The sequence below is a fragment of the Galleria mellonella genome, unplaced genomic scaffold (genome assembly GCF_026898425.1).
Source record: "Galleria mellonella isolate WM207_F2 unplaced genomic scaffold, CSIRO_AGI_GalMel_v1 utg150, whole genome shotgun sequence".
Classification (NCBI taxonomy): Eukaryota; Metazoa; Arthropoda; class Insecta; order Lepidoptera; family Pyralidae; genus Galleria; species Galleria mellonella.
This window is the reverse complement of record NW_026442002.1, coordinates 611,753-637,148: the sequence shown is the minus strand read 5'-3', so window position 1 is coordinate 637,148 and position 25,396 is coordinate 611,753. Positions and strand designations below refer to the sequence as shown.

The following is a 25,396-nucleotide window of genomic DNA, read 5'->3' as shown; positions in this document are numbered from 1 at the left end:
GGGCCGTCAGCTTGTTTGCCATTCTAAGTTGTATATATATATATATATATATATATATATATATATATATATATATATATATATATATATATATATATATATATATATATATATATAATGAATGCTGTATTGCTTAAAATCACTTCGTAAATAAGTCATTTATTCCTGTAAAATGTAAAGGATAAATAATGGTTATTGTGGGTTATCCTTAAGAGATATACATATACCATCGCGGACTTTTTTCTTGACCTTTTTAAGGTGTACAATACTGTAGTACATTTTTTTGATCTATCTCGTACGGTTCAGCCAGCGTTTGCAATGTAAGCGCAAAAAAAGTATTTACCACATCATATTAGAAACCTATAAATTTGTCAGTGTTCCTCCACTATATTATGCATGTATTATACATATAAACCTTCCTCTTGAATTACTCTATCCACTAAAAAAAACTGCTTCAAAATCCGTTGCGTAGTTTTAAAGATTTAAGCATACATAGGGACGGACAGACAGCGACAGCGACTTTGTTTTATACTACATGTATGCAGTGAAGACAATATAAAACGTAGTTTTTAAGTCAATCTAAGTCGGTTATTTTCTGAGCCAGAATCTGTTATTTCTTTATTGAATACCTAGATGACTAGTGGTTCAACCCGGCTTCGTACGGGTGGATAGAACTTTCGAAAATAATATATAGTTTATGTATTATTTTTCAAATAAAAAAAAAACAATTTTCAAAATAATTTATAACTAAACCGATTTGGAATTTCTTTTTTTATCTGAAAAGATATACAGATTGGTCGTATAGACATTTTTAGTGGATTAATTTTTAAATTAAAATAACTGGTTTTTACCAGAATTGAAATCGGTTTTTTTTGAAAACGCGATTTCAAATTATTTGAAATTGAATACTGGTTGACAATTTCAAAAGTGTACCGTACGGGATTAACATGAGATTTATCTAAAAATATTATATACTATCTACACCAGAGGGAGATTTTGTACAAAAGTCGATTGCTTGACCACCTCTGTCCCATTCGTGTTTCAACCGTGAAGCAGTTGTGTTTGCATGGCTGTGTTACGGTTTGAAGGGTGCGATATGGCGTGAATTTACTGGGTACAGAGGAATAACACCTGAGTCCTCAGGAATGGCAACGCATGGGGGGTATTTTGGGCGAAACAGTATACTCTGTTATGTCCACGGTACTGCTCATGTCTATAGGCGACGGTTACCACTTTCCATCAGGTGGGCCGTCAGCTTGTTTGCCATTCTAAGTTGTATAAAAAAAAAAACTAATATTATAAAGAGGAAAGATTTGTATTTTTGTGACTTAAAAATACTACTTTGCCGTTTTCAAAAATTCTTTCACCATTAGAAAGCTACATTCACCCCGAGTAATATAGGCTATATTTATTGCTAGAAAAGATTAGGGATCCTTACTAAAACTTTAGTAACGTAACTCAAAGTGTAAAAAACGCTATAACATACCTTTGGTCGCGTGCGCTGCGGAAACTATTGATGATAGAACAAAAGTATGTTCTACAATATTGAAGAAAATATCAATAACTACAAAAAACTCCGCGACACTATATGTCCAACTATTATCGTTATGTCACAATGACCACTTTTTAAAATGTTGTAAAAATGTCCACCCGTGCGAAGCCGGGACGGGCCGTTGGTATATAATAAAAAACACATGAAATATTTACATATATATTCATAACATTTTATATATTATACATTTAATATAATTATATATAAATATAAATTACATTAAACTACATTTGCAAACGTTACAATCAAATAAAATAAGTACAGATACTAAAATAAATATTGTAATTAACACTGATCCATTGAAACAAAGCCGCGAGTCGTTAGTTGTATAACGTTTAAGAGATCTATTAAAGATTTTTTTAATATAATATTTAAAAATAATAATCTTTAAATATCACTGTTATTAGCCAATTTTTTTTTATACCACAAAATGGCAAACATGCCAGCCCTTTGTAAACGCTCACTGTAGCCTATGGACGCCTGCAACACTAGGCGTGTCACGTGCGCGTTGCCGACAGTGAGAGAACCTTAATATAACCTTTTTGAAGAGCCCCAAACTGTAGTTTCCCATTTAAAAGGCGCGTATGCATCTCAAACATGGCTTTTCGCATATTGGACTGACCACCAAATAATTCTAGATAGATAGATAGATAGATACTCTTTATTGTTTCCTCCAAAAGATTACAATAGTAAACTTATTATAGATATAAACAATTACAAGAAATAATCACAATGAGAAAACAATGGGCAACCTTATCGCCTATCTATTTATATTCTATGTCTACAATCTAGAGTAGGCATAGTCCATCAGATCTCTTTAAATACGCTCATAAAAATGGCTTACTTTAAAAGGCAATACGCGATCCATTTCGTATACCCAACCGAATTTAATAGAGGCATCAAGCAGATAGCCTAACATAAGTGCAATAGTGCAGTTTCATTGGTCGGGTTATACGAAATAAAAGTTGAAAAAGTTAACCTATTCGTTTGGTTTATCCAGCCGAATTTAATATGTATCTCGTGTTAAGAGCGTAATATTAACGCACTAGTGTAGTTTCATTGGACGGGTTATACGAAATTTGCTTTAAAAGTGACCTGTCTCTTAATTCAATTAATACACAATATGACATTCATTTCGTAATACCTAATCAAATTTAATAGGCCTCTCACTCTAAGTGCGTAATATTAACGCACTAGAATAATTTAATTGGTCGGGTTATACGAAGTTGAGCGTAAAAGAAGTTACCTTAAGACGCAGGTCTCCATTCATTTCGTGATACCCAGCCAATTTTAATAGGCATCTGACATTGAGAGTATAAAATTAACACATTAGTATATTTTCATGGGCGGGTTATACAACAGTAATTACATATATGTATAATGAGAATTAAGTGAAGTGAATTAAGTTATTAAGTAATTGGTTTTGAAAGAGGTACATTGAATATTCTATTTTTAGCATTCGAATTATAAATTAAACAAAAGTCTTTATTTTGGGTGACTTCTACGGTAAGAGATTTCAATTTTAAAATGGTGATTTTATATATATAGGATTTTAAATAATTAAGGATTATTATTTCTCAAATACTGTTAGGGCAAATTATGGGCATCAGTAACAGGGCGGCGGGCATGGGTCCTCGCATGGACAGGGGCTCGCCTGTTGACACGGCAACAGGGACGGGGATGGAAATTGGGAGTTCTGTTGTTGTTGTTGTAATACTTGAAATGGAAAGCAAATTGTTGGTGGTTGGAGGCAGGGCGGAGCTGGTGGCCGCACGTATATTGGTGGCAGATTTATTTCAGGCAATTGTGGTGTGTTGAAACATATTGGGGGCGGTTGTATCGAGTTCGGTCGTTGGGGTCTGACGACGACGGGTGGCGGTTGGATGGGCGCTAATGGGGGTGGCCTTACCATTATGGGTGGTGGATTGATTGGGGGTAACGGGGGTGGTCGTACCACAATGGGCCTCGGCGTGATCGGAGGTATGGGAGGTGGTCGCACATACATAACTGGTGGTGTGATCGAGGAAAGTTGTTTTGGCTTCACCAGTATTGGGGGCGGTTGGATGATCACATCAGGACTCGTTTGGATATAGAAGGTGCCACCGGGAACTGGTACTTCTTGGAAGCCGATGGACTTTAGACGCTCCGGAACGCTGCTCTTTTGTGTTAATGTCCTGATCGGCCCATCGCCGCAACTTGCTGGAAAATAATTATTACAGTATACAAAAGTCGTTTGCTTGGGTACCTCTGTCCCATTCGTGTTTCAACCGTGAAGCAGTTGTGTTTGCATGGCTGTGTTTCGGTTTGAAGGGTGCGATATGGCAGTGAATTTACAGGGTACAGAGGAATAACACCCGAGTCCTCAGGAATGGCAACGCATGGGAGGTATCATGGGCGAAACAGTATACTCTGTTATGTCCATGGTACTGCTCATGTGTATAGGCGACGGTTACCACTTTCCATCAGGTGGGCCGTCAGCTTGTTTGCCATTCTAAGTTGTATAAAAAAAAACTAATATATAAAACATAGAAAACACAAAGAAATGTATTTAGTAAATTTATTTACACTGAATATGACAAATCATCATCAGCGTCTTATCACCCGTTACCTGTCCACTGCTGAACATAAGCTTCCTCTATAAAGGGGGCTTTTTCCAGTAGTTGCTACGCTTGGCAGACATATTGGTAATCTCAGTGAGACTTTGGTGATAAGGTTTAAGAGGGATGCTATTGTCCATCCCTTGACTATTCTATCTATCTATCCTATTTAAGAGCTGCTCTCTTGTCGGTGGAGCTCTTGCCACTCACTACCATTGTCAGCGAGCCTCCTCACCTCTTGATACGACACGACACCAACTCCTTCCTTGATCTGCCTGATGTAACTATGTCTCGGTCTCCCTCTCCCCCTCCTTCCTTCTATCTTACCTTCTATTATAATGTTCATGAGTTCGTCGTGTCGTATCAAGTGTCTTTTTTAGACAACTTATTAGAACTATTGAGACTAGACTAGACTATAATCTTTCCTTATTCACCTTTTACGACACCCACGGAAAAGAAAGTTTTACGTATCGATTTTTTTTAAATCTAATATATAAAATTCTCGTGTCGCGGTGTTTGTTACCAAACTCCTCCGAAACGGCTTTACCGATTTTTATGAAATTTTGTGTGCATATTGGGTAGGTCTGAGAATCAGCCAACATCTATTTTTCACACCCCTCAATGATAGGGGTGACCCCTAAATTTTTTTTTTATTTTTTTGTCGATTTTTTTTTTATTTTTAATTTATTATGATTTATCATTGAAAAATACATACAAATTCAAATTTTCACGCTTTTACGATCAACCCCTGTCGTTTAATCGCAATTTTTATATGCCGCAATAGGGTTGCAAGATGACAATCGAATATAATAATTGTAGTACAATAAATTTTCATGTATAGTTCTCGAAATGGTATGGTATGGTATGGTATGGTAAAACAACGTTTACCGAGTCAGCTAGTAAATCTATAAAGTGTAACATACGCAAAAGACTTACTAGGCGGGTCACATGGTGGCGGGCACGGCGGGCTCGGTGGACACGGAGTGCCTGGGGGTGGACACGGGCACGGTGGGGGCGGACATGGACGCGGCCAGGGAAAGTACTGCGGCGCTGGTGCGGCCAATGCTGATGATATTAGCGCTGCAAAATAATATTTTTTACAGTCTATATTTTTATAAATAAAACAATTTCGAGTTAGTTACGTTATTTATAATTTCAGAATGGCTGGACAGATTTTGATGACCTATGATTTGCTGGATTCTTGTATTATATATATATATATATATATATATATATATATATATATATATATATATATATATATATAGAGGATTTTATTACTTATTTTACTACTTAAATAGTCAAATAAGCATTAAAATATCGGAAAGATTCACGTAGAAAGATACGCCAAAATATTTAAAATTATACATATAAAGGGACAGAATTCTAAATTCTAAATTCGAATTTAAAAAAAAAATGGATTTGTTAGCTGAGTTCTTAAAGAAGATATTTTTAAATAATAGTCGGGCATCACCGAATTTAAAATGTAAGTAAATCCAATATAAATAATTACAGAAACATGTAAGCTAAATGGTCACGTACAACGCGGTTTCAGAGATGTTTCCTCCCACGAACACTCAGGTTATAGAATGAGCTCCCTGCCGAGGTTTTCCCAAGAGACTACAGCATGGGGTTCTTCCAAAGGGGGGTAAAGAGGTTTCTTCAGGGTCGGCAACGCACGCGTAATACCTCTGGTATTGCAGGCGTTCATAGGCTACGGTAACCGCTTACCATCAGGTGGGCCGTATGCTTGTTTGCCACCTCAGTGGTATTAAAAAAAAAAGTAACCACGCTTAGCACACGGGTCAGCAATCGCAGTTAGGCTTTTAGAGACATTTTAAGAGGGAACTGTGCTGCCCATTTCTCGACCGTTCAGTTCCCTTACTCGCCTCATACGACACCCACGGGAAATGATGAAATGGCTTATTCTATGCCGGGACCACAGGGTAAAAAATTTAATATATAATAGAATAAAAAAAAAAACATTACCTATAATGCCCAATGTCGTTAAATGCCCCATTACGACGGCCTTTTGTGTGTTGCCATAAGACATTACAATATTTATACCCAAAATTAATAGAATTGTTTTCACTTTTTCAAGTTTACGGTGATTTAAATTGTTTGACTTGAAACCATTAGACCATTATAAAATATGAATGTTTTATTAATATTCGATTTGTCAAGGACATTTACGTTTGTTTCACTGTAGCAAGCTTTCACGTACGTTATGAGATTTAATTATCAACACAGGCATCGGGAATGTCTTTTGTAGTAGACGAAGATGGCATGGTAACCCCGCCTGCGCTATCAGTACACGCTGGCGGGGCACCAATGAGGGATGATAGATTAGGGTTAAGCAGGTCAGTTTTTTTTTTGATGGGTGAAAATGGTATGGTAACCCCGGCTGCGCTAATGGCGGAGCACCAGTGAAAGGTGGTAGATGAGAATGAAAACAGGCCAGTTAGCCCATCATGATGAATTCATCAGGAATTAACCATGATAGTTTCCAGGGGGAACCGCGAGGAGGTGGACCTGGTTGGGTATATTGCTAGCAATGGAATTCTTAATCTCCATTACTAACAATCCCTTTCCCCCCAAGCAGGTCAGTTGGCTCATCGTGATGAATTCATCGAAAATTAACCACAATGGTTTCCAGGGGGAAATCGCCTGGTATCAGAAATTGTAATTATCCTAATGACCTTATCAGAAATGGTAGATGTCATGCCTTGAACAAACATGTGTATGTTCGAGGGATAATATGGACGTTCTACCAGAGGGAGACTTTGTACAAAAGTCGATTGCTTGGGTACCTCTGTCCCATTCGTGTTTCTACCGAGAAGCAGTTGTGTTTGCATGGCTGTGTTTCGGTTTGAAGGGTGTTTATATGGCGTGATTTTACAGGGTACAGAGGAATAACACCTGAGTCCTCAGGAATGGCAACGCATGGGGGGTATCATGGGCGAAACAGTATACTCTGTTATGTCTACGGTACTGCTCATGTGTATAGGCGACGGTTACCACTTTCCATCAGGTGGGACGTCAGCTTGTTTACCATTCTAAGTTGTATATATCCACCATGAAAATTGTATTATATATCAGTCGAGTGAGCATATAGTAAATTCATTAGCATATACGTAATATTTATATGTATATATAGAAGCGAAATTTTATTAAAAGTAGGTACTAAGGCAGACGGCGACATGGGCAAGGTATTACTGTTATTTCTGGGTACGTGTTTATACATTTTTAATTATTTATTTACTTATTCCTTAGCATATGTATGTGTGTAGTATCTATCATGCAGTATGTCTATGCCGGGGCTGTATCGGCCCCGGTATAGAATGGACCACCCCTTCCTTTCTCGTGGGTGTCGTAAGAGGCGACTAAGGAAGGGCGAGGGATGGGCAGCAGCGTCCTTCTTAAAACATCACTAAAGGCCTAACTGCGGTTGTCAACCCGCCTGCCAAGTGTGGCAACTAATGGTACAATTCCCCTTATGGGGAAGGCTAATGTCCACCAGTGGAAGATGATATGTGAGAATGAATGCAGGTCGGTTAGACCACCATGGTGAATTCTACAAGAATTAACCATGATGGTTTCCAGGGGGAACCACGTGGAGGTCGACCTGAGAGGGTATATTGCCCCTAAAATTGTCATTAAATATATTTAATTATTTATTTCTAGGAACACCGAATACATTATGTAATATATAAATATATATATATATATATATATTACAGCATTAATAAGCTATGCAGCTGCGGCACCATGGCGCTGCGTGAAGACGAACGACGGATCCATCGTCTGTTTCGACACACCTGCTCAGCCATCCATCAGGCCACCGACCATATGCGTGGGCCGACCGCGCCCACCCTGTGCCGGGCCAGCGACCATATTTACGCCTCAAATTTCCCCGTGTCCGTCGTGCCCGCCCCCTTGCAATCCGTGTCCACCCTGTCCCCAACCGTGTATGATGCCCTGCCCACCCCCGTGTGATCGTTCCTGCTATTAATAACATACATACATACATATCTGTCACGCCCGTCTCCCATTAGGGTAGGCAGAAACAATGGAACGCCAAATGCTTCGATTCAAACGAACCTCTTTCGCTTCCTCCACATTCATCAATCTTGTCATACACGCTCGCCGGTTACGGGTACTTTTAATTTGGCCCTTCTTCAGCACGTCGCCTACTCGGTCGACATACGTCCGTCTAGGGCGGCCCCTAACAACATCTCCATTCATTCTTGCTCGATAAATCTCTTTCGTAATTCTTCTTGCATCCGTCCTCTCCAAATGACCTATTAATAAATGTAAAATTATACGATTTTAATTAATTTTCGGCGATCTGTTGGGCGCGTGTTTTGCATTTTCGTTTCTTAATTAGTTCTTAATATTGTTATTTGATTAAATGTATTATATTTGGACAAGTATTGCATAATTGGATTAAATTGTATTTGGAACGTATTTATTTTGTTTTCTTTTTATTTTTAAACTTTTTTTTCTTATACAACTTAGAATGGCAAACAAGCTGACGGTCTACTTGATGGAAAGCGATAACCGTCGCCTATACACATGAGCAGTACCATGGACATAACAGAGTGTACTGTTTCGCCCATGATACCCCCCATGCGTTGCCATTCCTGAGGACTCGGGTGTTATTCCTCTGTACCCAGTAAATTCACGCCATATACCACCCTTCAAACCGAAACACAGCCATGCAAACACAACTGCTTCACTTTCATGTAACTATCAAATTAAAATGTTCGTTTTAGAGAAACAACGCTGTAGTATCAGCCCCACTGTATAATTTTACAACACAAACATAACTTAGGTACCTATAAACACAAAACTCACGTACTTATGTTACGTTTATTTCTTAAGATAAAGCGAAGTTATTGTATCATAAAGCTATATCGTTCTGCGTTGTTTTAGGCCAGCGCTGAATGTTTTATTCATGCATTCGTGAGGTTCATAGACATCTTTTTTTTTTTAATTCACTCTCATATACTTTTAGATATCTCAATACCTAAGTACAAGGAATTACATAAAAGGAATGATAAAATAAAAACTGTAAATCATATGGTTGCCTCCTTTCTTCTTATGCAAATATAATTAGTAAAAAGAGGACAAAAGATACACAATCAGTTGCTATTGTTCTCAATTCATAGCCGGCTAGTGCACAGAAAATGTTATACGGCCGTATAACCCTACCAAATTCAGATACAACCTGCTCGCATACTGTCTACATAAACTGTGTCGAATATACTCTGTTATGTCCACGGTACTGCTCATTTCTATAGGCGACGGTTATCACTTTCCATCAGGTGGGCCGTCAACTTTTTTGCCATTCTAAGTTGTATAAAAAAAAATTACTTATAAGTCGATTTGTAAACGAAAAAGGTTATGAAAATTCTAATTATCTTTATTTAAATAGACTTGTCTACAAGCACTTTTAAATTGTCTTTTATTTTAATCTACTGCAGGGTTTGGAAGGTTATTCTGTAGAAAAAAACCCACAAGGAACTCAACAGTTACTCTTTTAAATCTCTGTTAACATATACATATATATCTACACTAATATTATAAAGAGGAAAGATTTGTATTTTTGTGTGTATGTATGTTTGTAATGAATAAACTCAAAAACTACTTTGCAGATTTCAAAAATTCTTTCACCATTACAAAGCTACATTCACCCTGTGTAACATAGGCTATATTTATTGCTAGAAAAGATTAGGGATCCTTACTAAAACTTTAGTAACGTAACTCGAGGTGTAAAAAATACTACGCGCTATGCGCAACGGACACTATTGGTGATAGAACAAAAGTATGTTCTACAATATTGATGTTTTACAATATATATATATATATATATATATATATATATATATATATATATATATATATATATATATATAATAAAAAGCCCATACAATTTACTCCATTCGGTTATATTTTCTTTATGTTTACTACCTCATAACTCCGTCAGTTGTGGACTGATTTAGAAAATTCTTTCTTTATCTGAAAGGACATACTTACAGATTGGTCTCGCAGAGTTTTTATTAAAGTCAATTCTATAGTTTAGTATCTAAATCAAAATAAATTATTTTATCACAATTAAAGTAGATTTTTTTGTGTAAAACCATCTTAATTTTATAGATAGATAGATAGATACTCTTTATTGTTTCCTCCAAAAGATTACAATAGTAAACTTATTATAAATATAAATAATTACAAGAAATAATCACAATGAGAGAACAATGGGCGGCCTTATCGCTAAGAGCGATCTCTTGCAGGCAACCTTTGGATGGAGAGGAGTAATTATAAACAGTTTGGTGGGAGGCACGATGAAAAATTCTGTTAGTTCTAAATATGGGAGATGTGATACATGTAATCCCTATGATATAAATATATATCCCTACTCATTAATTCTTGATGATCCATAAAATAGCACAAGACGATTTTGTTTTTATACCACAAAGGTGGCAAGCAAGCATACAGCCTGTCTGATCGTAAACGGTCACTGTAGCCTATGGACGCCTGCAACACTAGGCGTGTCACGTGCGTGTTGCCGACAGTGAAGGAACCTTAATATAACCTTTTTGAAGAGCCCCAAACTGTAATCTCTAGATATACAACTTTCATTTAAACCAAAATTTTTAACGTTCCTTTTTAATATCTCATCTCGTTTCCTATTTGTTAGTTAGGGTGGGTTATTTTTTTAATGGGTGATAATGAAATGGTAACCTCACCCGCGCTATCGGAATACACCGGCGGGGTACCAGTGAAGGATGATAGATGAGGATGAAGCAGGTCAATTAGCCCATCGTGACGAATTCAACAAGAATTGTTCACGATGGTTTCCAGGGGGAACCACGTGGAGGTCGACCTATTAGGGCATATTGCTGGCAATGGGGCTGTCAATCTCCATTGCTAACAATCCCTTTCCCCCCATTTAGGGTGGGTAATCTATAGCAATATCTCTTCAGAGGGAGACTTTGTACAAAAGTCGTTTGCTTGGGTACCTTTAACCCATTCGTGTTTCAACCGTAAAGCAGTTGTGTCTGCATGGCTGTGTTTCGGTTTGAAGGGTGGGATATGGCGTGAATTTACTGGGTACAGAGCAATAACACCTGAGTCCTCAGGAATGGCAACGCATGGGGGGTATCGTGGGCGAAACAGTATACTCTGTTATGTGCATAGTACTGCTCATGTCTATAGGCGACGGTTGCCACTTTCCATCAGCTTGTTTGCCATTCTAAGTTATATAAAATATATATATATATATATTTTTTTTTTTTTTTTAATATTATGTTCTTTATTTATATATAAATATTCTGCGTGTAGTTTTGTTATTATAATTCATAATATATTGTTTTACCCCTGTGTGTGTGTAGTCGCATATTTCTGTAAAATAAAGTTTTTTTCTTTCATTTTTCTTACTAGATCTATATACTAGTCCAATAACGTTAAGTCCAATATGATAAAAACTTGTTATCCAAAAAATAGTATTAGATAGCAGACTTTTAACACATTCGTAAATAGATATCCGACCGATGTAGACGATATCGGAATGGGCGATGACCTTTTTTCCGCCATCAATGTTTAGAGAAACCCAATATATATTACAGATATAGTGGGACAGGGATTGTTAGTAATGAAATCCAACAGACCTATTACTAGCAACATACCCTAACAGGTCGACCTCCACGCGGTTCCCCCTGGAAACCATCGTGATTAATTTTTGATGAATTCATCACGATGGGCCACCTGATCTGCTTCATCTTTACCTATCATTCCACACTGGTGGCCCGCCAGCGTATACCGATAGCGCAGGCGATATCGAATCGATATACGTATCACACACGGCTATATTATAGTAGCATAATTGGCAACATTAGCTTTAACAATATTAAAAAAAGTTATAAACAAATGTAACAAAAATCCTTATAAAAATTAAAAATTATTATTGTCTATCTATCTATCTATTCTATTTAAGAGCTGCGCTCTTGTCGGTACAGCTCTTGCCACTCACTACGATTGTCAGCAAGTCTCCTCACCTCTTGATACGACACGACACCAACTCCTTCCTTGATCTGCCCGATGTAACTATGTCTCGGTCTCCCTCTCCCCCTCCTTCCTTCTATCTTACCTTCTATTATAATGTTCATAAGTTGGTCGTGTCGTATCAAGTGTCCCAACATTTTTCCCCCTTCTGTCCTCAATAGTTCTTACAATTTGTCTCTTTTCCTTAACCCTAAGCAGGACCTCCTCATCATCAATTCGGTAATAATTTTTATTGTCATTTCCAACCGGCCTTATTGCCAATTTTTTCAAGAAATAAAGTCACTTTTCCTTTTAGAAATTAAACAATACATTTAGTTCATGAATTTATTAATGAAACTCATCGGCAGCTGTATTGGTAAACTGGCCAACGAGGCGAAGGAGCCTCCAGTGGATGTAACATCATACATCGCGCGAGGGATTGGCCCCAGCTGCGGCATGCCCCAACACCACGATACTAGTGCTGGAAACAAAAATCCTGCTAAAATTCGAACACACACTGAATTTACAGGGTACAGAGGAATAACACCTGAGTACTCAGGAATGGCAACGCATGGGGGGTATCATGGGCGAAACAGTATACTCTGTTATGTCCACGGTACTGCTCATGTCTATAGGCGACGGTTACCACTTTCCATCAGGTGGGCCGTCAGCTTGTTTGCCATTCGCAGTTGCATAAAATCTTCGACACTCAATCGTGACAACGTGAATTGTTCACGATGGTTTTCAGGGGGAACCACGTGGAAGTCGACCTAATAAGGCATATTGCTAGCAATGGGGCTGTCAAACTCCATTACTAACAATTCCGTTCCCCCCGGTAACCGCAATCGGGGCTTTACAGATGAATTTACTGGGTACAAAGGAATAACACCTGAGTCCTCAGGAATGGCAACGCGTGGGGGGTATCACGGGCAAAACAGTATACTCTGTTATGTTCATGGTACTGCTCATGTCTATAGGCGACGGTTACCACTTTCCATCAGGTGGACCGTCAGCTTGTTTGCCATTTTAAGTTGTATAACAAAAAAAAAAGATGTTTTATAAGGGACGCTGCTGCCCATCCCTCGCCCTACCTTAGTTTAGTGGGTGTCCCACGGGAAAGGAAGGGGTGCCCTATCCTATGCCGGGACCACACGGCGTATAATAAAAAATACATACCAGATATTACGAGTATTAATACCACATAAACAACCTTCATATCGGGTGAGATTGTTTAGTTTAAAAAATATATATATATAATGAAATATCAAATATTATATATATAAAATAATGTTTATCCAGCCTGCTATCACTGTTATATGTTTCACATGGTTAAATTTAACGGCAATTTTAACGTATAACAATAATATACCATTAACCGAGTTTGTTAAGAGAGGTTCTTGTTACAAACATGATCGACATCTCGGCCGTTAGCCGTCCATACTTTATCCTATTACAAAAAAAAATGCTCTTCAAGCTATTTCTAGATAAATGTTATTACTCAGTAAATGAGTTCGAGAGATTTGAAGAGTGGGATATGACAGTGAATTTACTGGGTACAGAGGAATAACACCCGAGTCCTCAGGAATGGCAACGTATGGGGGGTATCATGGGCGAAATATTCTAAGTTGTATAAAAAATAAAAGTTTTTTGTTCTTAAGAAAAAATCTTGATTCAGTTATGACAAAATCACTTATTTTGATTTAAAAATTAAACTGCTGTACCGATTTTGATAAAACTTCTATGAGATCAATCTATAAGTATATCTTTTCAGATAAAAAAAGAATTTTTGAAATCGGTTTACAACTGACCGAGTTGGGGGGAAGAGGATTGTTAGTAATGGGGTCTAACTGCCCCATTGCTAACAATACACCCTATCATGTCGACTTCCAAGTGGTTTCCGCTGGAAACCATCGTGGTTAATTCTAGTGCAATTCATCACAATGGGCTAACTGACCTGCTTTCATCCTCACTTATCATCCCTCACTGGTACCCCGCCGGTGTATACCGATAGCGCGGGTGGGGTTACCATTCCATTATCATCCATTAAAAAAAAACTGACCAAGTTATGAGGTAACAAATATAAAAAATCATACAACCGTATTGAAAACCTTTTTAAAGTCGGTAAAAAAGTTATTCCCTTCTCGGAATTTCCAAATTCGTATTCATTTAATGCCATCCTGTGTTGCCATAACTAAGTTGTCTAACACAAATGAAGGAATGGGGTTGCCAGACATGTTTCCAAACAATATCCTGAATGCTTTCATACAGCACAATGGGAACTTACTGAAGTGTGACAGACCGACGGATTGAGTCTCGGATGAATTACTGAAGATATGTATATATATAGAGTACATATTGGACGTCTTTTATCCACTGACTAGATTAGTTTAAATTTCATATTGACGCCAAAGCAGGAAACCTACGATTCCTCTGGTGTTGGTGTTATTTTTTTTTTATTTCATCATAACCTTCAAGAAAAGAGCATATTCCTTTTTAAAAGGCCGGCGGCACACCTGTTATGCCGCCGGTGTTGTGAGTGATCATGGGCGGCGGTAGTCACTTACCATCAGGTGAGCTGCATGCTCGATTGCCCTCTGCGTTTAAAAAAAAAATCTATGCTACTTAGAATAGCAACAAGCTGACGTTTTCATTAGCCTTTAATTGTCCACTTGTGGACATAATGTTTTCCCCTTGCGAGGGTTTTGCCAGACGTAACCATACTTGGTAATTGGATTAACAACCGCAGTTAGACTTGCAGCGATGTTTTAAGAGAGACGATTCTACCTATTCCTCCATACCATTAGTCGCCTCTTACGACACCCACGGGAAGGGAAGGGGTGGCTTTTTCTATGCCGGGACCAAGTGGGAAAACACGAAATTATATTTATTTTTCTATGTAACTTTAATACACCTAAATAATGGATGGATGAAAGAAGAATTATGAAAGAGATTTATCGAGCAAGAATGAATGGAGATGTCGGTAGGGGCCGCCCTAGACGGACGTATGTCGACCGAATAGGCGACGTGCTGAAGAAGGGCCAAATTAAAAGTACCCGTAACCGGCGAGCGTGTATGAAAAGATTGATGAATGTGGAGGAAACGAAAGAGGTCTGTTTGAATCGAAGCATTCGGCGTTCCATTGTTTCTGCCTACCGTAATGGGAGACAGGCGTGACAGATATATATGTAAGTACACCTAAATAGTATAAATGGCGAACTTAACGCCATATCGTGTTATGTACTATACATTCTTAGATTATATAGATAGAGTGTCTCCACAGAAATGCTTCGAGAAAAACAGGTCAAGTTTTTCATATAAATTTACGTGATAAATAGTTACGAGTGATTCCTTTATAACTTCTATATTTATTTTGTCTTATAATTTCTGCATCTTATTTAATGCGTAAACACTCATTTTATTTATTAAATAATACGTCAAGATATATTATTATGTGTAAGTATATAGAACACATTTACCAGAGGGAGACTTTGTACAAAAGTCGATTGCTTGGGTACCTCTGTCCCATTCGTGTTTCAACCGTGAAGCAGCTGTGTTTGCATGGCTGTGTTTCGGTTTGAAGGGTGGGATATGGCGTGAATTTACTGGGTACAGAGGAATAACACCTGAATCTTCAGGAATGGCAACGCATGGGGGATAACATGGGCGAAACAGTATACTCTGTTATGTACATGGTACTGCTCATGTCTATAGGCGACGGTTACCACTTTCCATCAGGTGGGCCGTCAGCTTGTTTGCCATTCTAAGTTGTATAAAAAAAAAAAAAAAACACTGATAAACGAGTCAGCTAATTTGACAATTTTGCTCGTATGTTGCCATGTTGCTCGACGACAGTCCGACAATCTGGACAAACTAATGGTTGTAAGCAAGATAGAGGGAGAAAGAGCACGCGGACGATCGCCTAGTCGATGGTCGGACCAAGTAACCGCCGTTACGGGACTGTCGATTGCAGCTGCCCTGCGAGAGGCTGAAGACCGTGCGAAATGGAGTAACATCATAAGAGAGGCAACGGACACCTTTCAAGGACACGACCTTCAGTAATGAAGAGGACGAAGAGAGAGAGAGAGAATTTGACAATTAGCTAACGAAAAGTTGACCCGTTTTTGATGCTCGATTCTCTATTTATAAAATATAAATATACTCGTACGTATAAAGGAATCCCTTGACATTTACGAGCAAGGCCGTCGTCTTAACATATCCAATACTTACTTATTTTCATTGTAACATATTCCTTTTGTCGGTGTCGATTCGCTGAAATGAAACGCACGGTCCGTCGACCCCGCAACGGGTTGACAAAAGTAAACATGGCTTTTCCATCTGAATGCCTTAGCCTTAGACAGAGAAGATTTGGTTGAATTGGTATTTTTTTTTTATTTTTTCCGCCAATTGATTTTTTTTACGCACTTTTTTTTATACAACTTAGAATGGCAAACAAGCTGACGGCCCACTTGATGGAAAGTGGTAACCGTCGCCTATAGACATGAGCAGTACCGTGTACATAACAGAGTATACTGTTTCGCCCATGATACCACTCATGCGTTGCTATTCCTGACGACTCAGGTGTTATTCCCGTAATAGTTTTTACAAAAAATTTTTTACATTAATTATTTCCCGCCATATTGATTCTATTAAACTGTATTAAAATTGTATTTTAGTATTTTTAGGGTTCCGTACCTCCAAAAGGAAAAAAGATCCCTCATAAGTTATCAGTTCCTTGTCCGCCCGTCCGTCCGTCTGTCAAGACCCTTTTTCTAAGGAACGCGTGGAGGTATCGAGTTGAAACTAATATCTTATACTCAGATCTGCGATCTCTTAAAGCAGTGAAAAAAATCAAGCTTCTAAATCGATGCAATCAAAAGATACGGCCGTTTATGTTCCATTTATATCGCATATTTTGACATTCGCAAAGGAAATCAAAACCTATAGGGTACCTCCCGTTGACCTAGAACCATAATATTTGGCATGGTACTGCTCATGTCTATAGGCGACGGTTACCACTTCCCATCAGGTGGGCCGTCAGCTTGTTTGCCATTTTATGTTGTATAAAAAAAAAGAAACAATGTGACGTAGCACAAGTAAAGGAAAAAATCCGAAAATCGTTTTGTAGTTATTTCACAAAAAAAATTAAACTTGATAATTTTATACGTAACCCACGTTGCGCGGGTCCGACTCGCACTTGACCGGCTTTTTACTATGTATTGTATTTATTTATTGTAGTATGTGGAAGAAGCGAAAGAGGTTTGTTTGAATCGAAGCATTTGTCGTTCCATTGTTTCTGCCTACCCTAATGGGAGACAGGCGTGATAGATATGTATGTATGTATGTGTATGTATTAATTATAGTACTAAACTATTGTTATGTGAGTAGAAAAGAAAAAAAAATACTTGATCTATGGTCAAATAATTTAATACCATCCGCAGCGGCGTCGTAACCTGAATCCCGGGGAATTAGCCGCGAATATCCCGGTTAGCACAATAGAACATAAAACTTTTATGAGCATCTGGAAGTGAATTATGCCTGAAATTTTCAGGATCTTACCACTGCGTGGTCCAAGTTACCAGAGGGAGACTTTGTACAAAAGTCGTTTGCTTGGCCACCTCTGTCCCATTCGTGTTTCTACCGTGACGCAGTTGTGTTTCGGTTTGAAGGGTGGGATATGGTGTGAATTTACAGGGTACAGAGGTATAACACCTGAGTCCTCAGGAATGGCAACGCATGGGGGGTATCATGGGCGAAACAGTGTACTCTGTTATGTCCACGGTACTGCTCATGTCTACAGGCGACAGTTACCACTTTCCATCAGGTGGGCCGTCAGCTTGTTTGGCATTCTAAGTTGTATGAAAAAAAGTGAAAGAAAGTGGATATTTGAAAACTAAGTAGACTATACATAAAGGAATCAAAATTTGGATCAAAAATTTTTTTTTCTACATTTTGGCTTTGTTTTATATAAAAATTACACCCTTCGTCATGTGTGCCCCAGCATAGAATGGGCCATACTTTCCTTTCCCGTGGGTATCGTAAGAGGCGACTAAGGGAGGGCGAGGGAGCGAATTATATATATATATATATAATTGTTTTCTTTACACATACATATACACTGGCGGGGCACCAGTGAAGGATGATAGGTGAGAATGAAGCAGGTCAGTAAGCCCATCGTGACGAATTCAACAAGAATTGTTCACGACGGTTTCCAGGGGGAACCGCGTGGGGGTCGACCTGAGAGCGTATATTGCTAGCAATGGGGCTATAAGATCTCATTACTAGCAATCCCTTTCCCCCCACTTATTGCTATTTGCCGATGTAGACAGCAGTTACTATCTTTAATCTATAGTTTACTTTTTTGTTTTTATAAAGAATTAACCCCTGATCGTTCGGAGTATTTTTAAATACGCTCCAAGCCTATGTCTACCACCACACTCAAATATCGAGTTGCCTTCAATGGCGCACTATTGTAAAACCGATTCATGAAGAATTCAATATGGCCGCCGTATTTCACTTAACTTTTTAAAGAATTTATCCTGAACTTACGCCACATGTCACGAAGGAGACCAAAACGGAACTTATTTTTATGCCAACAGGGGAATTCTTAATTCGTCTCTTTTATAGCTATAATATATGATATAAACGATTTACGAGTCGGTCGAAGCTGTTCTGCAGCACAAAACTGCGTGTTAAGAAAAAAAAAACACTTTTTTTTAGTTCTAGCAAAAGGCTGTCCATTATTATAACTAAAAAACATTATTGTTAACTAAAAAAAAGTTTTGGGATCAGATTCGTGATCAGTGGTCCGTTCGCTATGCATGTTATTTGCACGAGCCGTGTATAAATAAAGAATTATTAATGGACCAAAATAACCGTAAAATTATTATTATCAGAAATAATTTGTTGCAACTCTTCGCGTGTATACAGATGATCAATTTTATTTCGTTTTTTATTATCTGTTTTTTTTTTTTTTTTTTGCTAGAACGCTGCACAACCTATACAATGTTTTTATACGTTTTTAAACTTGATGCTCCATCTAATTCATAGATTAAGGGTAATAGATGCAATCTAAATGTACGATAAGTAATGTATCTAAGTGTACAACACAAGTATTAACTACTCTGTGCACATTTCCCGCCATTCCGTTTTATCTAACCACCGAAATAGTTTTAAAGGCCGTACAAGCTTAGACCTTATTTCAAAGCTGTATGCATCGTGAAAACGGCTATTTCAGTTTACCTTAGTTACAGTTTTGATGCGATCCCCGGTCCAACTATAAAAATGCTATAAAAAGCCTCCCGCAATGCCATATAAATGAAGTGAACCAAACTATGAAATAAAGGAATGTTTATTTTAGTATTGAAGTTAGTAGCGACTGGAACTATTTATGGTACATGAGTAAATGTATCAATAAACTTTGTCTTGCGCCATTTACACTTTTTTTTTTTTTATTTTTTTCTCCTCTAACCAAAGATTGTTGTCATAGGACTGGAGATATTGGGATCGATTTTAAGGGTTAAAAATGAAACCTGAATTTGATATCATAGCAAACATTTTATTGTAAAAGATAATATAAACTAATTTTCAATAGGTTTACGTCAAAATTATTGTAGTTTTAGTCTAAGAAGGCCCTTTTATTCTGTAAAGTTAAGAGATAGATTTAGAGAAATGGCACCTCATAATCGGTCCCGTTGTACATTGTCCAATATGTTTGCAAAAGAACACAGAGTAATTTATCTAAGAGAGAAAATCTAAAGAATAATGTAAGCGTAGAAAGAGAATGTTGTAGGTATATATGAAAATAAGTACAGAAAATCTAAATTGAACATTCAATATTGCTGCAGAAATATATTGTTAAAATATATTGTTTTATCCATAACTTTAGTATTAAAATACTGAAGGTTTTGTCTATGGGAAACAATAGTCCTTTGCCAATATTTTTTTTTTTTTTGATGGGTGAAAATGAAACGGTAACCCCGCCCGCACCACACCTCCCTTTTTAATCATCTCCGATCCATCCGTGTTCCACTCCCAACTTCTATTCTTACTCTACTTTCTTCCAATGATCCTATTATCTATAAAATACTATCTTCATATATATATGATAACAATATTAAGATTTAGTTATATTACATGAATACATTTATAGTTGCATCAATTGCTTTTCCTATATATTTATAAGTATATTCTCATATGTACAAGTATATGTTTCATATCCTATAAATATCCTAGACCTAATCCTTATCCTTTCTAAATTCGTTTGTGTTAGGTATTTTTATTACTATTATCGTTTCCCCGTTTTGTTCTTGGCAAAATACCCTAATATCGGGGTGAACGCCACAAAAAAAGAAAAAAAAAAAAAAAAAAAAAAAAACCCCGCCCGCGCTAACGGGATACGCTGGCGCGGCACCAGTGATGGGTGATAGATGAGAATGAAAACAGGCCAGTTAGCCCATCATGATGAATTCATCAGGAATTAACCATGATAGTTTCCAGGGGGAACCGCGAGGAGGTCGACCTGGTTGGGTATATTGCTAGCAATGGGATTCTCAGTCTCCATTACTAACAATCTCTTTCCCCCCCCCCCCCCCCCTTTGCCAATATTAAAAAAAATCTAACGTATCTAAATAAAGACACCAAAATAACATTATAAGAACTATCAGAATGCCTAGTTATTATCAATCAACCATTTTTTTCACATACGTTCCTACTAATTGATTTCAGATTTTAGAAGTTCTAATGAAATTAACCTGTTCTATGTGGCGTACCAAAATACTCATGTATCTTGTATACATGAGTTAAATATTAGGCATATATTAGTGGAATTCGATGCAGTAGTTTTTGCGTTATACTGTAATGAAAATACAGACAGACAAAATTTTTATAAAAAATATTGTTTTGGCTTCAATTGCTTCAACTTATATATATATAAGATAAAATTAAATGACTACTTATTAACATAACCTTTGTTTTATTTTATTTTTTATTAAAGAAAAACCAACAGCTATACAATTTTGTAATACAAAATTAATTAACTTTCCTATTCATAGTGAAAACAGAAACAAAAAAAAATAACTTGTAGTCTATAATAGACTTATTATGTCTATTATATATTTATATAATAAAATTAAATATGGTATATTTAATTTTATTAATATAATAAAACTAAATGTAGCTGACAATAGTAATCCATGTCCATTGGCTGTATAAGAATCTTACCGTGCCTTAAAAACAAACAAATTTAAAAGGCGTCTACACTTTTTAATTAAAACTTTTTTATGTCAATGAAACGATGGGAAGTCCGCGCCGTTTAATGAATCATGAAAAAAAATAAACGACTACTCACTTTTCAGAATTCAGTAATAAATGAACCGGGAAAGAAAAACATCCTTTAGTTCTTTTCTTCACCCGCCATTTTGTTATAGGTGTGTTTACATTTTAAATTTCAAAATGGCGCCATGTTGACTTTTATAATTAGTTCTTTTGTAAGGAATTTCTTTAAACGGTTTATTTGTATTTCATTAAGTATATATTACTTTCGTAGGTAAAATAGAGTTTTAAAAAGATTTTAAAGTTATCTTTTATCGTTTGTAGTATATACGTTATAAATAACTTAAACTTCAGATAGTTATTCTGAAAAATTTAAATTGACCTCAAAAACATGGAGTTGGTGGAGAAAAATACAACCAAATTGAATAGAAATTCAATTTGGCTGTATTTTTTTATGTCTGTTACCTTATAACTTCATCAGTTGTAAACCTATTTGAATTTGTTTTTTTTTTTTCTAAAAATATATGCTTTTAGATTGGTTCTATAAACATTTTATCGGTATCGGTTAACTAGTTTAGTTTTTAAATTAAAATAACTGGGTTTTCTACGATTGAAGACGCCTTTTTTTATGGAAGAAAATTTTAATGAAAATTAACGTACAAACGCAGTTGGGACAATCTCTCGCTAGATGGAGTGACGACCTCAAATGCATTGCAGGAAGTTAGTGGATGCTCAGGTGGCTTAGGGCTGTTTCTTATGGCAGTTTATGGGGAGGTCTATGTTTAACAGTGGACAGGCAACTAATAATAATTGGATATAATTTTCATCTCCAATAAGGGATGCTGGCAGAAATGGTAACAATGGCGACCGATTGCCATTAAGGAAAAAGACTGATAATACAGTATTTTTTTTTATACAACTTAGAATGGCAAACAAGCTGACGGCCCACCTGATGGAAAGTGGTAACCGTCGCCTGTAGACATGAGCAGTACCATGGACATAACAGAGTATACTGTTTCACCCATGATACCCCCATGCGTTGCCATTCCTGAGGACTCAGGTGTTATTCCTCTGTACCCTGTAAATTCACGCTATATTCCACACTTCAAACTGAAACACAGCCATGCAAACACAATTGCTTCACGGTTGAAACACGAATGGAACAGAGGTACCCAAGCATTCGACTTTTGTACAAAGTCTCCCTCTGGTGACCGACCGACTGAAATCGACCGCTTTGGTACATCTGTCCCACTCAGAGATGTAGAATTAGAATTCATTTATATGCTAAAATAATGTACACTATTCTAGGAAATAAATAAATGCATTAATACCAGACGGAGACTTTGTACAAAAGTCGTTTGCTTGTACACCTCTGTCCCGAAAAAAGGGCGGTAAAGAGGTTTCTTCAAGGTTGGCAACCTTGAAGAAACCTCTTTACCGCCCTTTTTAAGAACCCCATGCTGTAGTCTCTTGGGAAAACCGCGACAGGGAGCTCATTCCATAACCTGAGTGTTCGTGGGAGGAAACATCTCTGAAACCGCGCAGTACGCGACCATTTAGGCTGTAGGACATGAGGGTGAACTCCCTGTCGATGGCGAACCGTACGATGGTAGAAAGTGGCCGTGGGCATCATATTGAACACATTTCAAATGATTTCTAATATATTAACACTACTGTTAGGAATTATATAATTAATCATCTTTTATAATTTATTTTCAATAGGTTTACATCTTTGATTATACAGATAGAGTGACAAATGCTTCGAGAAAGATGGGTCAAGTTTTTCATACAATTTTGTGTGATAAATAGTTGTGAGTGATTCCTTCTATATTTATACCCAAACAAAAAACAATTTTTTTAAAATGGATAACTGGCTTTACAACGATTGAAGTCTGCTTTCTTTTTGTGGGCACAATTTTTTTTTATACCTCTGAGGTGGCTAACCACGGCCCACCTGAGGGTAAGTTGTTACCGTAGCCTATGAACGCCTGCAATACCAGAGGCATTACACGCGCGTTGCCGACCCTGAAGAAACCTCTTTACCCCCCTTTTGAAGTACCCCATGCTGTAGTCTCTTAAATCTTAAACAATTTTAAATTCTTTACATAAATGCATTTCGTTGACAACATTTCAATTCTCTATATTTCTTAAAAATACGGACGAATTGGCAACTTACTTCTTTTGAAATTCGTTCAAAAATCTATTGAGTATATAAACCATATCGTAACGCTGTCCGATAATGTTTTTCCAATAAAATACCGCCAAAATCGATCCAAAAAATATGATTAGAGAGATAAAATGATGTAGCATCAATCATGTCGTGCCCTAATGAAAGAGATACGTTGCTGACATGAAGTAAAAATAAATATCAGAGGGAGACTTTTTTTTTTATACAATTTAGAATGGCAAACAAGCTGACGGCCCACCTGATGGAAAGTGGTAACCGTCGCCTATAGACATGAGCAGTACCATGGACATAACAGAGTATACTGTTTCGCTCATGATACCCCCCATGCGTTGCCATTCCTGAGGACTCAGGTGTTATTCCTCTGCACCATGTAAATTCACTGCCATATCCCACCCTTCAAACCGAAAAACAGCCATGCAAACACAACTGTTTTACGGTTGAAACATGAATGGAACAGAGACATTTGTAACAACTTTAAAGCTGCCAAGAGAAAATTTCACAATTGATTTAAAATTATTTACACAACTGGCCAAAAAGAGTAATGTTTTGAAAGTTTATGTTCGTATGTGAGTTTCTTTATTCCCCTATAACTTCTAAACGCTTGAATAAAATTGTATGCATGGGTCTCGTTAGAATTCTAACACAATCCCGAGTGACGCTGGCTATAAACATTTTTTCTTTTTCTTCATATGGCACGGGACAAAGTGCGTCCGCCAAAAGCAAAGTTTGGGAAACAGCATTTTAGTAAAGGGAGTTTTGAACGACGGAGTTTAGAATAAGGATTAGCAAAGTTGAATAACCATAAACACTTTTAAATAGTTCATATTCAAACGATTTTAAAAAAAGAATGTTTTCAATTCGATTTTATTTTTTTTTTTCGATTATAAACTGATTTGCATTTTTTTTTATGAAATGAAATGAATTTATTTTGCTAGAATGTAGGTAGTTTTCGATGAAAGTGGTTTACATTTCCCATATACATTCTGGCTCGAATGTCGGCGTTTATTTACATAACTCTACCTTATATTTTCCCTTATTAGTTATACTATTTTACACACATAATTTATTACAGTAAATAGAAACGAAAACAAGATTTATTTGAAAGGATTTATTTGTAGATTGGTCTCATATAAATTTTATTATAGTCGATTCAATAGTTCGATTTCTACATAAAAAAAAACTGGTTTTTCCACAAGTGAATTCGGTTTTTTGTCTAATAAAATCTACCTTTTAACTGTTAAATCTGTAATCTGTAATTAATATTATAATTTCTTTTATTTCAGGTGTGAAACAGTGTTTTAAAAGCAAAACTGGATTCAAAGAAGAGGTAAGAAATTTCCAAATTATAGAAAGAAATTTCTTAAGTAATACAATAGACTTAGTATAACCATAGATCATATAATAAATATATGATAGATAGATAGATACTCTTTATTGTTTCCTCCAAAAGATTACCATAGTAAACTTATTATAGATACAAACAATTACAAGAAATAATCACAGTGAGAAAACAATGGGCGACCTTATCGCTAAGAGCGATCTCTTGCAGGCAACCTTTGGATGGAGAGGAGTAACTATAAACAATTTGAAATTAAATTAATTAAATGATCGATTTTATAATTTAACTGGTCTAGTTTTAGATTATATAGACAATGTCTCCATACAAATGTTGCGAGAAAAGAGGGTCAACATTTTTATACCATTTCGCCACAATTTGGCATGCAAAATTTTAGATACATTATG

General features: G+C 36.8%; 2 protein-coding genes across 5 annotated transcripts in view; one reads left to right on the top strand and one right to left on the bottom strand.

Annotated features, from left to right (window-relative positions):
- LOC113522397 (igLON family member 5-like) overlaps positions 1-25,396 on the top strand; it is a 132,276-nt gene that overhangs the window by 65,855 nt on the left and 41,025 nt on the right. For all 4 annotated transcript variants that reach the window (XM_031911903.2, XM_031911904.2, XM_031911902.2 and 1 more), the window contains exon 2: positions 24,937-24,980. The gene's annotated coding sequence lies outside the window, so the exon portion shown is untranslated. The remainder of the gene's footprint in view (positions 1-24,936; positions 24,981-25,396) is intronic.
- Positions 1,698-6,169, bottom strand: LOC113513759 (uncharacterized). The gene is made up of 3 exons (XM_026897742.3): positions 6,139-6,169; positions 5,086-5,229; positions 1,698-3,751 (listed from the first exon to the last, which is right to left on the bottom strand). The coding sequence occupies exons 1-3, from the start codon at positions 6,167-6,169 to the stop codon at positions 3,159-3,161; spliced, it is 768 nt and encodes a 255-aa protein (XP_026753543.1). The 3' UTR covers positions 1,698-3,158.